Source organism: Larimichthys crocea, chromosome XXIV, assembly GCF_000972845.2.
Source record: "Larimichthys crocea isolate SSNF chromosome XXIV, L_crocea_2.0, whole genome shotgun sequence".
In the NCBI taxonomy this organism is placed as follows: Eukaryota; Metazoa; Chordata; class Actinopteri; family Sciaenidae; genus Larimichthys; species Larimichthys crocea.
The window spans coordinates 9541677-9557529 of NC_040034.1; the positions used below are offsets into that span (position 1 = coordinate 9541677).

The window sequence follows — 15853 nt, forward strand, 5'->3', positions numbered from 1 at the left end:
ATGTGTTCATAGTTTGAAGTTATTGAGCATGATGTAAAAAAAAACAAACATACTTTGTCAGTTATAGTCACGTTTTAAAAGACAAATGTTGAAGTTTCGAACATGTCCTCGGTTGATGTATATTAATTCCTCTGTCAGGTTTTAGCAGCCGTGGAGTTTTTTTTCTAAACGTTGCCGATCTTGAACACCCCCGGCGGATTAAAGCATCCACGCTCCCCCTGATGTGGCCTCTCTGCAGCTCCAGGTCTGTTTCCTGCTGCCTACAGCTGGGCTGTCCAAACTTCTTTTACACAGGGCCAGATTTGACAATGTGAAGATGCCCCGGGGGCCAATGCATTTTTAAAAAAGTGAAAAAAAATTATATGTTTTAAAAAAAAAAAATCTAAGCCAATCAGGCGTGAACAAATCTCCCTTTCTTTCACATCTGGAGTCAGATAACAAAGAATAAATTGCATGGAACGTGTTAAACTTGAAGTTGATACAGATCTGAACCTCATGTTCATTCTAAACATGACTTATTACGAGTAATGCAAAGTCTGTTCACATTTTAAGTTTAAAACGTGTCACACTTGATCTTCCGAAAGTAATATTTCGCGTTACATCTACAGGTACATAACACCAGCAGTTATGTCGATTCAAATGCTTCTTCATGTCAACCAGAAAAGCCAGATCTTTCAGCCATACAGTATCTGACAATCCTAGCAGGCCATATATAATATGTTATAAAAAAGAAGCTTCGGGCCACATGAAATCTGACCAAAGGTCGTACTTTGGACATCCCTGGCTTACAGGAAAGAGATGTTTGTCCTTATTATGAAAAAAAAAAAGGATCTGTACAGGAGTCAAATCAAATCAAATCAAATCAGATTTAATTCGTATAGCCCAAAGTCACAAAGTACATTTGCCACGGAGGGCTTTACAATCTGTACAGGGAGTGACACCCTCTGTCCTTAGACCCTCGGTTCGAGTGAGGAAAAACTTGCCCATTTGTCATTTGTTAATATTAAATCTTCTAATTTCATATGGTAAGTTACACATCAATTTATTGAATCAAACTATCAATCAAATATCAAGGAAGATATTTGGATATGAACATATAATACCTAACATGCAGTGACTCACTCTCCGTATTTTACTGTACAAAGTTATTGTGCAAAGATATATGTATATTTTTCTTTTTTTATTTCTTTGTATATTTTACATGGATAAAGCTGTATGTTCTTCCTTCTCCTGAAATTTTTAAATTGCATTCATTCTGTAGCCACTTTAAACAAATCTACTTCGTACCTATTTGTATATTATGCCTTTTGTGTTTCAATACCTATGGTTTTAAATTCTAAATCAATTGAAAGGAGACCCAATATTCTCATTATGCCATCAGGACTATGATAATCTACAATACCTTAAAAACCTATTTTTAATTTTAATATGCATGTGCACCTTTTCTTCTTGGTATTGATGGTAGTAGCAGTGTAATTTAATTGACAGGCATGTAAGGATGATGCTCCCTAATACTAGTAAAGTTCTGATGATAAATCCCTTTATATCAGTTTGTTTAATTTATATATTTATTTCTTTACAATACTACAGCAGAAAGTATATCTAATGCAAATTAAGTCCAGTAAATGTGTAGGTCATGTGTAAAGAAACTCAGCAGACTAAGATTAATTTAAATGATCTTGCTCTAAGTTTTGTCAGAAATCAATGACTCATGGCAAGTTGGCCATTTTATGTCTATTTTCATACAAAATTGAAGTTATCAGTAATTTTTCTATTTATAATTGTATCATTGTTAATGTAGGACAATGCATGGGACTTTACTGTGTCAGCTAAACTCTGTAAAAATATGTAAGGAAAAAAAAACACTGCGACACAAAAACATCAGCAGACAATACTTTACAAAAAGAACCAGTAACATTTTATTGAACACTTTGTGGAAGACATGTAAATATTACAGATAGGTCTACTAGTGTTGAAAAAGGATGAAATAAATACAAACAGAACTTTAAATCCCATAGGGATATATAAAAACATTGTTTTTCTTTAAAGTCTCCATTTAGCAAAAGAAAAAAAAACATCTTCAGTACTAAGCATAAATACAAACATGTTTCTAAAATCTATGCCCTATAGATTACCTGGTTATTATAACTAACATACATACTTAAAATCATCCAAGACATTATTTTATTAAGTACAAAATAGGCCATTTCAACGTTAACTGTGACCATGACTGTTATCAGTTGGAAATCTGATGCGTTAACAAACCATTCTGCAGCATAACTTCTCAAATCCTGAGTGAGATTGAGTCGAAAATAAAATATTGGGCTATGATCCGCTATAAAGCCACTTTTTTATTATGACTATGGGCTTCATGTCTTGTAGCTGTTTTAGCAAAAGATCAGCACCGTCTGAAAATGTTTTATCCATGACAATCTTGACATTGTTTACTGATTTGAGATTAAGGGGATTTCTGAAGTCTATAAGATTTTCACAACCAGTTATTTTACTTCTCATCGCAGATTTCTGTTTGTGAGTTTGTTGTCTTTTGGATGGCAGTTCAGCACTAGATTTGTCATTTAATTTACGTTTGGAAGTTTGTGTTGACTCTGAAGTTTCCAAGAACTTAAGAAAAGAGTCCTCAAGTCCCAAAGGCTTGAAAGACCCTGGCGCAACCCCGTCGTCATGTTGTTCTTGGGCTGTAGGGGTACCAGGATTTGAGTTCTCTCTTGAACTGTTAACAGTCGAACGATTCCTAAGGGTCTGCATCCTCTCTGGACAAGCTGGTGTAGGATGTGCAGGTTTTCTGGGACGGCCTCTTTTAATTCCTCCTTCTGTCCCAGTGGAAGCTTGAGATTCTGCACTATCGTCGTTGGACAGCTTGCTGTTTTCTTGGCCTATTCTATCCATCAGCTCATCTGTTTTCTGGTCACTGGGCTTTTCGCTGTCTTCTGGCTCTGTCTCCTCAGAAGATGAGCTTGAAGCGCCCTCTGATTTGTTTGAGTCCTTGAATCTGGCACGTGAGTACTTTTTGCAGAAAATGAACTGGCTTCTCTGGTCTTCAATGTATCTTTCTGTGAGGCCATGAGTGGTGTAATGCTTAAATATACTTCTTTCAGCCCGCTCCACTGCATCACAGCCTATTATCATGCATGGGTACTGCAGGGCGGACTTCTTGATGCACATGGCGGATGCCTCCTCGTGGGATTTTAGTGTAGGCTTTCCAAAACTAGTCCAGTGTTCAATGGACTTCCCATCTTTCTTTTTAGTGTTTTTCTTCTTCACTTTGAATTTATTTTCCATATTCTCTTTCCCGTTGACACCCGGAAAGAGCCCAACTGATTTAGTCCTTCTTCCGTCACTTGTTTTAGGATCATAAACATAATCATGCTTTTTTATCAGGTGACGGAGGAGGTTTGATTTTGTAGTGTATACGCGGTCACATGACTCATACTCGCACCTGAAAGTTGGATCGACTGATCCACTCTCAGAGATTGCAATTTCCTTGTGGAAATTCTTAATGTGCTCAATGTACTTTTCCACAGAGTTGAAAGGGAGAGCACACTCCGGCCGATCACAGTTGAAAGTCCCTATGGTCATGCTGGCCATCATGGCGGTGGCTTTGTCACGGGTAAACTTGTGAAGTAAGAGGTAATGCTGCACTAACCTTGTGATTCCCATGAACACCCTTGAACAGTCTTTGACTTGACACCTGACTTCATTATCTTTGCTGATGGTCTCATTGAACTCCTCTCCATTTTGCACACTAGTGTTTTCAGTCTCAATTTCAGGTTTGCTGGGGGGTAAGGATGCCTGATGCATGGCCCTGTAATGGAGAATCAAATTTTGCTGGATGGTGAATGCGGCAGTACATCCTTCATGAACACAGCGATATGGTCTATATGGACTGTAGGCATTGTCTGTATCACACATTTTGAGGCTTAACCTTTTCTGAGCTTTTTCTTTCCTCTGGAGATCATCCTTCGTTGGTGTGTTTTTAGAGCTGCCAGGTTTCTCTGGGGAAGATGAAGCAGATGTAGTCGGAGGGCTGGACTTTGGCTCTTTTACTTTGTTTGAAGCGTCTGATCTTCCTTGCTGTTCCTTTCCTTTACCAACCGGACTGAGTTTCTTTTGTAAACTGGATTTTTGTTTCACATCCGGACTTTTGTTTTCAACAGCCCCTTGAGGTTGCTCTGGAGCTTTTTCATAAGCTGACGATGCCACTTCTTCAAACGACCTATCAGTCAAGTAGCTGTGAGGTGATGGTAGTTGTGTAACAGTTGATACCTCAGGGGTTAAGCCCTGTGTAACTGCGTCTCCTGGTGATGTGACTTGAGGAACTTCTAGATTGTTATCACTATCTGTCTGAGGTGCAATTGCAATGTCAAGAGGTTCTTGTTTGATAGCAGGTAATACCACTGGAGATAGCGTTGTGCTACTGCTATTTGGATTGGTGGCTGCACGGCTAATTACCCCATCATCTTTGTTAAGCCTAAATGCACGCCTGTTTCGAGCACTGATCCTTAGTTTCTGCATTTCTGTCTTTGACAATCGATGGACTTTTTCATAGTGAATTCTCAAACCTGTCGTTCTCGTAAATGTTTTGGGGCAAATCTGACAAGGATATGGAGACAGTTTGGATGGCGTTCTCTTTAGTTCTTCTATCATCTCGTTAGTGTAATCATGCATTTTAGTCAAGTGTTTGAATAATGCCTCCTTTGTCATGAATGAGTACTCACAGTCATCCTGGTCACATTTAAAAGGTTTGGGTACCTTTTCAGGGGGCCTGTCATCACTTTTACTCAGTATTTTACTTTTTTCAATGTCAGTGGCTGTAACACAGTGACTGACATTTTGCTCTAAGGCCAGAGCGCTTCGCATCTTCTCTTGTGCAGCTTCAATCAAATCCAGCCTTTGAAAGGCATGTGAAATTTCCATCAGGTGATCCTCTTGATAAGGTGTAGTGAGGGCTGTGTTAGCCAACTCTACAGGCTTCTCTTGCTGGTTTTCAGGAGAAACAGTTAAGTTTGAGTTTGAATAGTCCATTATATTTGTATTTTGGGGCTCCTGTTTCAACACCATTGGTGAAGTCAAAGTAGTCAGACTGCAAGATTCCTGTGAGAAATCTCCATTTGACACGTTGAATATTGCTCCATTGGTGTCAGGGACGTGGGGATCGTTGAGAAAATCAAGAAAAGATGTTGGCAAATCAGCCGTTAGGTCAATTTCATCTACAGGCCTGCACTGTGAGCGTTTAGACAAATGACCCCCGAGAGACTTGGTACTTGTGAACTCTCTGAAGCATCTCCTGCAGATGACCTTGCCATCCTTAATGATGGCTGGCCATTTGGTTCGCTTGCTTAACCTGCCTCTTTTTCCTTTCTGCACGTCAGGGTCACTTGCCTTTTCATCTGTAGGGTTAGCCTCACAGTCGGCATTAGGACATTCCTCTTCGTAAGGGAAATCTGTTTGAGTGACACTGTGTGGACTGAGCATGCCATCCACAGAGTTGTCCATTGGTTCATAACCAGGAGTGGAAATATTCTCCGTTTTAATGATTTCATTTGTAGCTTTTATTGGAATTTGGGCCTCTGGGCTCAGACACTTCAGGGGAATATCAACTGAGGAGCCTTGAGTATGACAGGAGTTTTCACTCTGAGCATATGGAGTGTGGTAACTTCCTTCAGGGAGGCTTTCAATTGTTGAGATACTGTTTCCATTATCCAGCTGGCTTGTCATACTTGCACTGCCTTTTCTCACATCTACGCTGTCTCCACTGCTCTCTGGATGCATTAATCCATACTGATGTCCTCCATTATGTATTTGCCCACCATTGTCAAGCATCAGGGAACTGGACACATACTGGGACATCAAACTTGAATCTGAAGGAGCGTGTGATGTAGTAGGACCATGCATAGCTGCCATTGAATGATCTCTATCAGATGGGAGAGATGTTGTGGTCTGATAAGGGTCTGCCTGCCAATGAGGATAACCCCGAGAAGGGTACTCATGCATGTTGAAGGCATCTGGATAGCAGTTATTCATGGGAGGTGAAGACCACGACTGGGACATGTCTGACTGCATCATTCCGCTGGGATTATTTGGGCTTCCCCATGTCGGATACACTGTGGGGTTCACCATTGGAGTGATAGGCACGGGCTCCATTGATCCAGGATAACACTGGGCAGGTGAGGTTGAACATCCCGTTGGGTAATCCATTTGCTGCATCCCAGGTTTGTTGCATAGTATTCCTGGCTGGTTTGAAGGCCTGTTCTTCATGTTCTGAGACTGATTAGGTGAAGCTGGCCCACTCGGTGCCTTTTTTACTGTAATTTTGGCCACTTTGTTATATTTCTTTGCCAATTTCCAGTCTTCAAATATTTCTGGATGTTGCTTCTTCACATGCCTAGACAGACTTTTGTTTGTACTGTATGCCCTTGTACAGTCATTATAAGGACAGCAATGCAGGTTCTCCTCATTTCCAGCAGTTACAGCAGGCGTGCTGGAAGGATATCCTTGCAGCGAAGAAGGAATTTCTGTCTTGATCTGACTTGGAGAAATTATTTGTGGAATCACTTGTGGAATTTCACTGCCTTGAACATTATTAGGCCCCTCTCCCTGTTGGCTCGCTACGGGATTCGTTGCACAGGGTACAGGATATACCGGAGCGGTCTCACCTTGCCCAGCGACATTTGGGAGCGTATGAGGAGCTTTGGCTGCTGGTTTCACATCAGCTGGTGCTGGAGTGGGGTTTGTCAGAGGAGTGTAGCATTTCTCCCGTTCTTCTATTTCAAGAGCTGCCCCAGGATTCAGCATGCTTTCAATCGAGTGTTTGACTCTTACAGGAACAACTTCTTTACCTGCCTCTAGTAATGTGCACGGTGAAGTGTTTGCCATCGATGCCTCCTTCATATATGGATCTGTATTAATCCTTTCAAGGCAGACACCTGGAGGACATGAGTCTTCTTTGCTCGGGGTGCTCTCCAGTGGTGGTTGTACTTGTGGAGTGAGAGGAGGGTTTTGATTTGTGATGGGCAAACTGTTTACTGCATCATTTGTTGTATGATTCTCTTGGTGAGACAAGAATTGAGACTGTGAGTAGAATATTTTGCCACAGTTATCAGTTTGGCAGGTGTAGGTAAGGTAATGCTGAGCCTCATGATCATACAACAAGTATGCCTCACTGAAAACTTTGCCACAGTTAGGGAACATGCACTGGGCCTTAAATTCAGGGTGTGTTTTTCTATGCATGAGAAGCTCAGAATTGGAGTTAAAGTTGGCCTTGCAATCCAGCTGTATGCAGATGTACGGTTTAGTGCCACAGTGCATCTGCAAATGATCATTAAGATGTCTGACATTAACAAACTGCCGCCTGCAATACTGGCACACGACTTTCTGTTTTTGTATTTCCAAAAACCTCATGGCCTCTTCGTCATCCTTGTGAGATCTAACATGGGCCATGAGGTTGCGGAAAAACTTGAAAGCCTTGGAACAGTTTTTGACAGGACAGAAACAGTCTTGACTTATGTTTGTGTCAGATGTAGTTTGTTCTATCTTAACAGGAGATGCCAATTGCTCACCAATTTGAGGTTCAACTTTAACAGGACTAATGCTCATCTTTGCAGCAACTTTAGAATTTTTTGATGGACTTTTTGGGGACTGAGGTGGTTTGGTTACCTTCCTAGCAGCTTTCATTGCAGCTAGCCTTTCTTTGCAAGATTGCTTTACATGTGATGCTACATGTGGCTCTAAAACCTCCCTACTTTCGAAGCTGTCTGCACAAATTGGACAAAGATACACTCCATCTTTGAAATGCTTCTGTGCGTGACGAACAATCCTGTGACCCAAGAACTCCTTGTCACACAAAACACAATACTGCATGTAGGCTCGCCAATTTCTGAACCGAGCAGACACAAAACCCTGCTCCCGAAGTTTTTTAGCCTCTCTGTTCTTTTCTCTTTCATCCGTGATTTCATTCAGTTCATTTGTAGTGGTTAACAGAAAATCCTCCAGGTCTCTGTATTCAGGGTGTTTGCCAAGTGCACTTTCCACCTCCTGTTCGTCTGTGTCATTGAGTGTGTCAATAGATGACACAATAGCTGCCTCCTCGCCCATCAGTGCCAAGCAGTTGCGTTTCAGTGTTTTCCAGTCCCAGAACTCTGGATCAAAAGGCCACTGTGTCTTCAAGGCCAGCAGTAACTCGCAGCGTAAAGAATTGGGCACTGGTAGACTCCCGTCCTCCTCTGGCTTTTGGTCAGGTTCGTTGTACAGTGACTCCACAGCATAATACGAGTCAATGGTAGGCTGGAGGAGGAACTCGGTCAGCTGGCACGCACGCTTAACCTCTAGATCAGTTGGCAAGAGGCAGGAAATAGTCTTGCAGATGGTAGACTTGCTATCCTTATGGTCACTGGTGGTCATTTTCAGAGCTTGAATGCACATTTCCACGCACACTGGAAGCCCCACCTCTCCAACCTATGGAAATAAAAATATAACATGAATGCCAAGAATTTCAGTTTAAGGGCCCTTTAACAGATGTAGTAAGTAGCCTATGAGTCATTGTTATTGTGAATGGTTATGAGTCATGGTTATGATATGAGCTACAAATTTGGAGACTATTTTCCTTACCTCATTTTGGATTACTTTGATTAGAAACAGAATATGACAGACGCTCCTACAGAGAAGAGCCATCTCTTTGCTGTGTCCAAGGAATGCATCAGCTGATGACTCTAAACGCATGAGTAGCTTACTCCAGAACAGTGTGAGTTCCCTGGAAACACAAACGTAACAAACACAACTAACCATTATTTTCATTGTTTAATAATCATTTGGCCTATAAAACATTTGAAATAGCCACAATAGCCTAAACCTCAAGATGACATCATCATATGTTTGGTTTTGTTGGGACCAAAAGTAACAAAATACAGACTTTATGATAATATCACATCTCAGAACCATCAAATATTGCGTAAATGATTAATCAATTATCAAAATAGTTGTCAAATAAACAAACGTATTGTTGCAGCTCTGCTTGTAATTAAAAAGCACACATATTCAGGTTACAGATAACCACAAATCTTTAAGTGTATCTGCAGTGTTAACTAGATTGCTGCATTAAAGAGAGTAAGTCATTTATATTACCAATCATTCATTCATTCAAGTGTTAGGCTACATGGACCTTAAAACTGTATCTATTCAACAGTGATGATATCTTTGTCCGCAAGTTTGTTCCAGAGATTGCTCCAGTTTGGATAAAAGTCAGTTGCATAATAAATCTGTTGCATCGTCACTGTATTCCAGAGAGTAATCTTGTGGGTGTTCTAAGAGTATTTATCTGAGAAACAAAAACACTCACCAGGCACAATAAACATCTCCTTGGAGAAGCTGTCGCTTGAGAAAGGCGGAACATAAGCAGAGAGCTCCTTTCTCATCTCCCTCTGACTCCAAGTTGCAGATCATTTCAAGAGCATCTTTACAGTCTATTGATGCAATCTAGAAGGGGTGAAAGGAAAGAAGTCAAATAAATATCTGACAGACTGTTGGGACATTTTATCATTAAATATCAATTACAGAGTGAGTACTGGGTTAGATTCAAGTCCATGTGTTTATTTATGCAGACTGGTGCAATTTGCTGGGTTTAAGATTATAAAAACTTTAGTAAGTACTTGTTCAAGTGTTAAATGTGGTGCATATGTGTGTGATTTCTTACCTCTTCCATTAGCTGCTCCTGACTTTTTGTCATGCAGATGCAAAGCAAGTAGGTTTGTTTGAAGTTTCCTTTTCCTTCATACCCTGGATACTCTGAGCACATCTTTGCAAGGACAGCTGCTTTATCAACACTGTCCATTTTGATTAGGTGCTTTATTCTCATGTTCAGAAGTGTGGGACCTTCCAACTCAAGATACTCATGAACTAAGAAACAAATGGTAAAGAACAGAGACAGGGACGTAAGATAAGAAACATGCATACACACTCTAGACAATTCGAAATTCAAGTAGTTACAACTGAACTAACCTTGCTCAGTTTGAGGGTTTTGATTGGATAGGATGCTGCTTAATGTGGTGTTGGACCAGACGCCACCCTGCTGAGCCAAAACTGAGAGCAGGCAAAGCTGTGTGCTCCCACTTTCTTGCAAAAGGCTGTGTGCCAACTGCAAGAGAAGATAAATAAATGTGTAGTAAATGAATTACTAAAACCTCAGTGAGTCCTACTTTAAACGTTAAGACAGTCAAGTGTCTAAAGTGAATGTTATAACAGGGTCACCGTTCCGAGTGTTTACATTTTTTCAAAAGCAGCCGTGAACAGAGCGTTTCAGAAAATGTTGTTCTTGCAGAGAGAACCTAGAGATCCAAACATTCAGCTCATTTGTTTACATTACTTTTCAATGATGACCTAAACCAAATGCATTTTAATTACTAGACAAATTTCCGTTGCATATCGCTGCAAAGATAAGCCTCTGAAGAAAAAATAAAACAGCCCTGGGGATACTGACCTTCATGGAGGACTGAAACTCCTCCCATAAGGCACCAGGGACATGCTGGGGCAGTAAGAGCAGCAGCTCCGCACAGCTCCTGCGAATCCAACACAGCCATTTGTTAAAGCCACATTTAGGTCAAGGATGTGCGCACACTTCACAAATTAAGGGTAACCATACACAAATAACTATTCACAACGTGTGGCGCTGTAAAGTCAGGCTGGCATTTTGGAAATACAGGCGACAAACAGGAGACATGGGCGGTGTAAATCAGCAGCAGGGAGACTCTTGTTCACGGATTAATGTAGGTGTAAGTGTTAAAGTATGAGTGTTAAATAATCACTTTTCCATGTGAAATGAAAAACAGCTCAGAATGGCCACATCTTTAATTGTGATCAATGATTAATAAAGTTACATCCTTGATATTAATAACTGTTGCCTCGGCTACCCTTCATCTTGTGGATGCACTGCACCTCCGTGTGCAAAATATACTCTGTAGCTCATCCCAAATATGTCGAGGCTCCCCAAGAGGTAGCCTACATTTCTATTCTGTATTACAGCCTCAAGGACTTTGCCTCCACAACTACTTCAAGAGCACATTGTGTGAATAGCTGAACAGCTACTGAATACTGTCGGCAGAGTACTGCCAAACTTTTCATTTTATTAAATTTCCTTTGGGATTTGTTTTGTTTTATTTTATTCTTTCATGTAATATCTAAAGAGATCACTGTCGGCCAAAGACTAAACTACACAACTGCAAAGAAAACCAATGTTTGGTCTACTGTTATGTGAACGTCCAAAAACCTGTTACCCGTTCTTTACCACATTTTACACTTTGAGACTTAATATAAGCTTTACATTGCTGTCATTGATGTGTAACACATACTGCACGTTTATAATAAATATGATGTTCGGAAGAATAAGGACAATAAGGATTTCATCTGAAGTAACAAAAACTTTGTGTTTCTACTCACAGTGCTAACTTTTCAAGTAGGAGCGGCACGTTTTCACATTCGGCGGAGAGACAGGAGGCAGCCTTAGCAAAGCTGAGGATGGCCACAGTGTAGACCTCCAGCAAAGGCAGTGGATCCTCATCAGTTTTCCAACGGCCAGCATGTTCCACAAGGACCTGGAAAGTACACAAAAACACTACAATCAGATTGAACCCACTGACACCTGGACTGTTTGTGTTTGTCTTTTTAAGGCTGAACAAGTTCAAGACTGGACGGTGTGGAAAAAATCAAAAATCAAAGTTTGGATAAATTAAAAATATGTTTATTTAGTGCTGAAACATTTAATCAATGAATCTAGAGTCTTTAATCAAAGCAGAACATTCTCTGTTTCCTGGCTTGTCTCTATGTTACGTCAATGCAAATTGAATTTTGGAGGATTTTGGCCAACTGCCAGGATAAAGCAACTGAGTTGGAGACATCACGTTTGACACTGGGAAACTGTGATAAGCTTTTTAACAAGCTCACTAATATTACTTCACTTTTTTTTTACTACTATCTAGTGTGTTTCTCACTATCGTAGTGACATTTTATAGTCTCACAACTAACTGACAGATAAATGAATGAAAGAAAATAATAGTTGGTTTCAGCCCTGTTTCGCTTTATTTCAACTCTTTTTATCTCAGCGTGCAAAGCAGCTGTAAAGGTGTAAACGCCAAGCATGCCTGATAGTATTAGACAAAATGACAATCCCTGGGACTGAATGCAAAGATGTGATGGCAGATCAGGATCAATGTAATGAGAAAAACTTTGTGGTTCACTTTGATTTAAAAAAAAATAAGCTACAGCTAACTTTTAAGATGAAGGAGAAAAAAAAAGTCACACTCCAATTTGGAGCTTTGACACCAAGAAACTGTGATAGGCTTCTTTTTTTTAAACTATTTTACTATTGTGTAGTGTATTCACATTTTATAGACTCAAAACTAACTGACAAATGAATTAATAAAGGAAATAATAGCTGGTTTCAGCCTTGTTTCGCTTCATTTATGTGTATAAGTGTGATTACACGTAGACAAATTTGATCAGTGATACACGCCAAACATGCTTGATAGTAAAAGACAAAATGTAGGCGGCTAAACAAATCAAATGTGAACTAGGACTGAATTCAAAGGTGTGATGGCAGATCAGGATCAATGTAACGAGAAAAACTTTGTAGTTCACTTTGATTTAAACTTAAAAACTAAAAACTAACTTTTAGGTGAAGAAAAAAAGGTAACACACCAATTTGGAGACATCACCTTTGACACAGGGACATTGTGATAGACTTTTTAACCATTTTAAACTCTAATAAAGAAAATAATAGTTGGTTTCAGCCCTGTTAAGCTTTATTTATACTCTTTTAAACACAGTGTACCAAAGCAGCTGTATAGGTGTAATAATGTATATGCAAATGTCGATAATACACACCAAGCATGCTTGATAGTAAAAGATCAAAATCAAATGTGAGTGAATAAAGCTGTGAGTCCTCTGTACTACGACTGAACACAAAGATGTGATGGCAGTTAATAAATAAAACTTTGTGGTTCACTTTGATTAAAAAAAAAACTACGGCTAACTTTTAGATGCATTGCTGCCACTATTATATTTGTCACTATTGTAGTGACATTTTATAGACTCAAAACTAACTGACAGATTAATTAATAAAGAAAATAATTATCCCTGTTTCGCTTTACTTTAGCTCGCACAGGCAAATTTTACGAATAATACACGCCGAGCATGCTTTGTAGTAAAAGACAAAATGTAGGCGTCATAAACATGGAGGGTGTCAAAATTAAACATGAGTGAATAAAGATATCCTTCCTCTGAAATAGGCCTGAATACTAAGATGTGACTGCACAGTAAATGAGTCAAACTTTGTGGTTCACTCTGATTTTAAAAAAAAAAAAAAAAAAGCTCAGAAAACTCACAAACTATTAAAGATGAAACTAAAAACATGGCTCCATATTTACTATGTTATTATATACTGATTACATAATTCAGTCAAGATGTGGACACCAAACAAAGCACTAAAGTTATGTGGTGCTCTGCAAAAAAATTTTTTATATCCTCCCTCTTTTCTTTTTTTTTCTCTTCTTACTCAGCTCAAGTAACGCCTAACCTTCATCTCTGAAAAGTCCCTCCATTTCTTACACACACACACTATCCATGCAGATCCATTTCACCCTGACTGACTTTATTATTCCTGCAGTTCTTATGAGATAAATCTCCATCATGGTTTCAGAGCACACACAGTCCGAAGCTCGTCCTCCTCCTTTCTTTCTTTTCTTTCTTTTTCTTTTCTCAAATAACTTTCAAGTTGAATGCCGGTTATAATGCCACACACACACACACTATTAAACACACTAATTTGGTGCAATGGCAGCAAATCCATGCAGCATTATAATGAGACATCAAGAGACCTCGCATGATAATTTACGTGGTCAGGACAAATTAATGAGGAGGATGTGTAATGGAGTCAGTGGCCACACTTTCCCTTTTTTTTTTTTTTTTTTTTTTTTTTTTAAATCACAGCCAGCTGCATGCATATGCATGCATGCACGCATGCAACATCGACTTCAATCTAACATCTTTATGCTTTTGCTTTATTATAATCATTAATAACAACATAGCCTCTCTCCGTTGATGTGGTCTCTTGCTGGATTAATTAGTTGCACAAGGCCTGGGCTAGCACCTTTTTTTTTTTTTTTTTTAGGGGAGAGTAAAAGGAAAAAAAAATCATTGATCTTTCCGTACGATAAAACTGCTTCAACAAAAGTATCCAACCCCCCCCCTTTTTTTTTTTTCAAAGCGAAAACTTCACCGAGCATGAAGATGCAGCGTTATAACGCTTGATTGGCGTTTATAACGGAGGGTTAGAGTCATTTAATCCAGTGCACATCAATGCAATGAAATCTCGCTAACGTAGTTTTTTTTTTTTGCACACAGCATGACCACTGCACAGGACAGGGGGACCCTGCATACCCGAGCTAGCAGCAACATCCATCTGCTATTAGCCACCATCTGGCCTGGAAAATACGAGTAATGCATGCACAGTGCGCATACATTGGAGAGCCACGCTTAATGCATATAAGCTCAAGCCACGGGCAGACGTGTTCAGAGAGAATGGCTGGAGAAAAAACCACCGAGGAAGGAGCTTTTTTTTTTTTTTTTTTGCTTTTTTCCCTCTCTCTCTCTTTCACCCCCATCTTGAAAAATGCCAAGGCAGCTAGCTCAAGCGGGCTAGCCCCCTTTAGCTACATTGTTGTAGCAAACGTAGACGCGCATCCTCGGCCAGGAAGCTAGAGGGGCTTTGCAAAGGGCTGCCCGGGAGAGATGTGCAAAGCAGGAGAGACGGGAGAGAGAGAGAGAGGGAGAGGGGGGAAGCTAACCTGGCAAAACTCCTGGCAGAAATGCAGCGAGGCTTCCAGCGGAGGCTGAGAGCTCTCCTTCAAAGCCGTGGTCAAACCCTGGAAACGCTCTCGGAGCTCCTCGATAGCTTTCCGTGTGTCATATTCCTTCTCTGTCTCCCCCTCCGCCATCTTCACAACAATCACGACCGCGTACGCACAGATGTTACGCATGCCAGAGCCCGCACACGCACGCGCACGCAGGAAGGAGGAGGAGGGGTGTGTGGGGCAGGGGAGCACATAGTGTGCTCCACACACACACATTCACACACTTATATACAAATACAAATATATATATATATATTTACAGATACACCCCCTGATGTCAACAAAGCATCCATGACCTTACAGCCACACTCTGCTGCGCTCCAACATGAAATGTCTGCAGGATGTCTTCATCCTCCGTCTTCATCCAGCATCAGATACTGCAGGTCAGCAATGACCTCCAGCATCAGTGGACAAACAACCTCCAAAAAAGAAAAAAAAAAATCCCCAAGGCTAAGATATTCTCGTCTTTCTCGTTCCTCCAGGGTTGGTAAAGAAGTGCACGCCACGGTCATCCCCAACAAAAATCAGTGTGACTTGGTCAGGGACACTTGGAGCAGCGCAGATGTTCACTAACACATCTGATTAATCGCCCCAATCCTAAAAGGCAACATGTATCTTAGCATGTTGCAAGTGGTGTAAAAACACTTTATGATTGTGTTTGCAGAGCATAAAAAGAGTGATGCTGAAATATAGTCCTTACTATGTTATAATATGTGCGGAAGTGTATGTTGACTTTCACAAACAAACTGATGGGTTTACCCTGCAATATACACTAGAAACTGCGTTTTTATTTGGGCGTGCAGCATAAAAGCATTTCATTTCAATTATAATTTAAATTGTGGAGCGTTTGATCATGTCTGGATGATGTTTTCTGGGTTTGCAGAGGTTAAAAGCACCTTTTTTGTGCTTTGATGCCGGCTTTAATTCACAGTTCACTT

At 40.3% G+C, this 15853-nt stretch overlaps 1 protein-coding gene across 1 annotated transcript; it reads right to left on the minus strand.

Annotated features, from left to right (window-relative positions):
* Window positions 1-1892: 1892 nt before the first annotated feature.
* znf292a (zinc finger protein 292a) lies at window positions 1893-15622 on the minus strand. The gene is made up of 8 exons (XM_010734932.3): window positions 14850-15622; window positions 11446-11600; window positions 10490-10568; window positions 10012-10147; window positions 9707-9909; window positions 9353-9489; window positions 8626-8767; window positions 1893-8472 (listed from the first exon to the last, which is right to left on the minus strand). The coding sequence occupies exons 1-8, from the start codon at window positions 15129-15131 to the stop codon at window positions 2326-2328; spliced, it is 7281 nt and encodes a 2426-aa protein (XP_010733234.3). The 5' UTR covers window positions 15132-15622; the 3' UTR covers window positions 1893-2325.
* Between the last annotated feature and the right edge of the window lie 231 nt (window positions 15623-15853).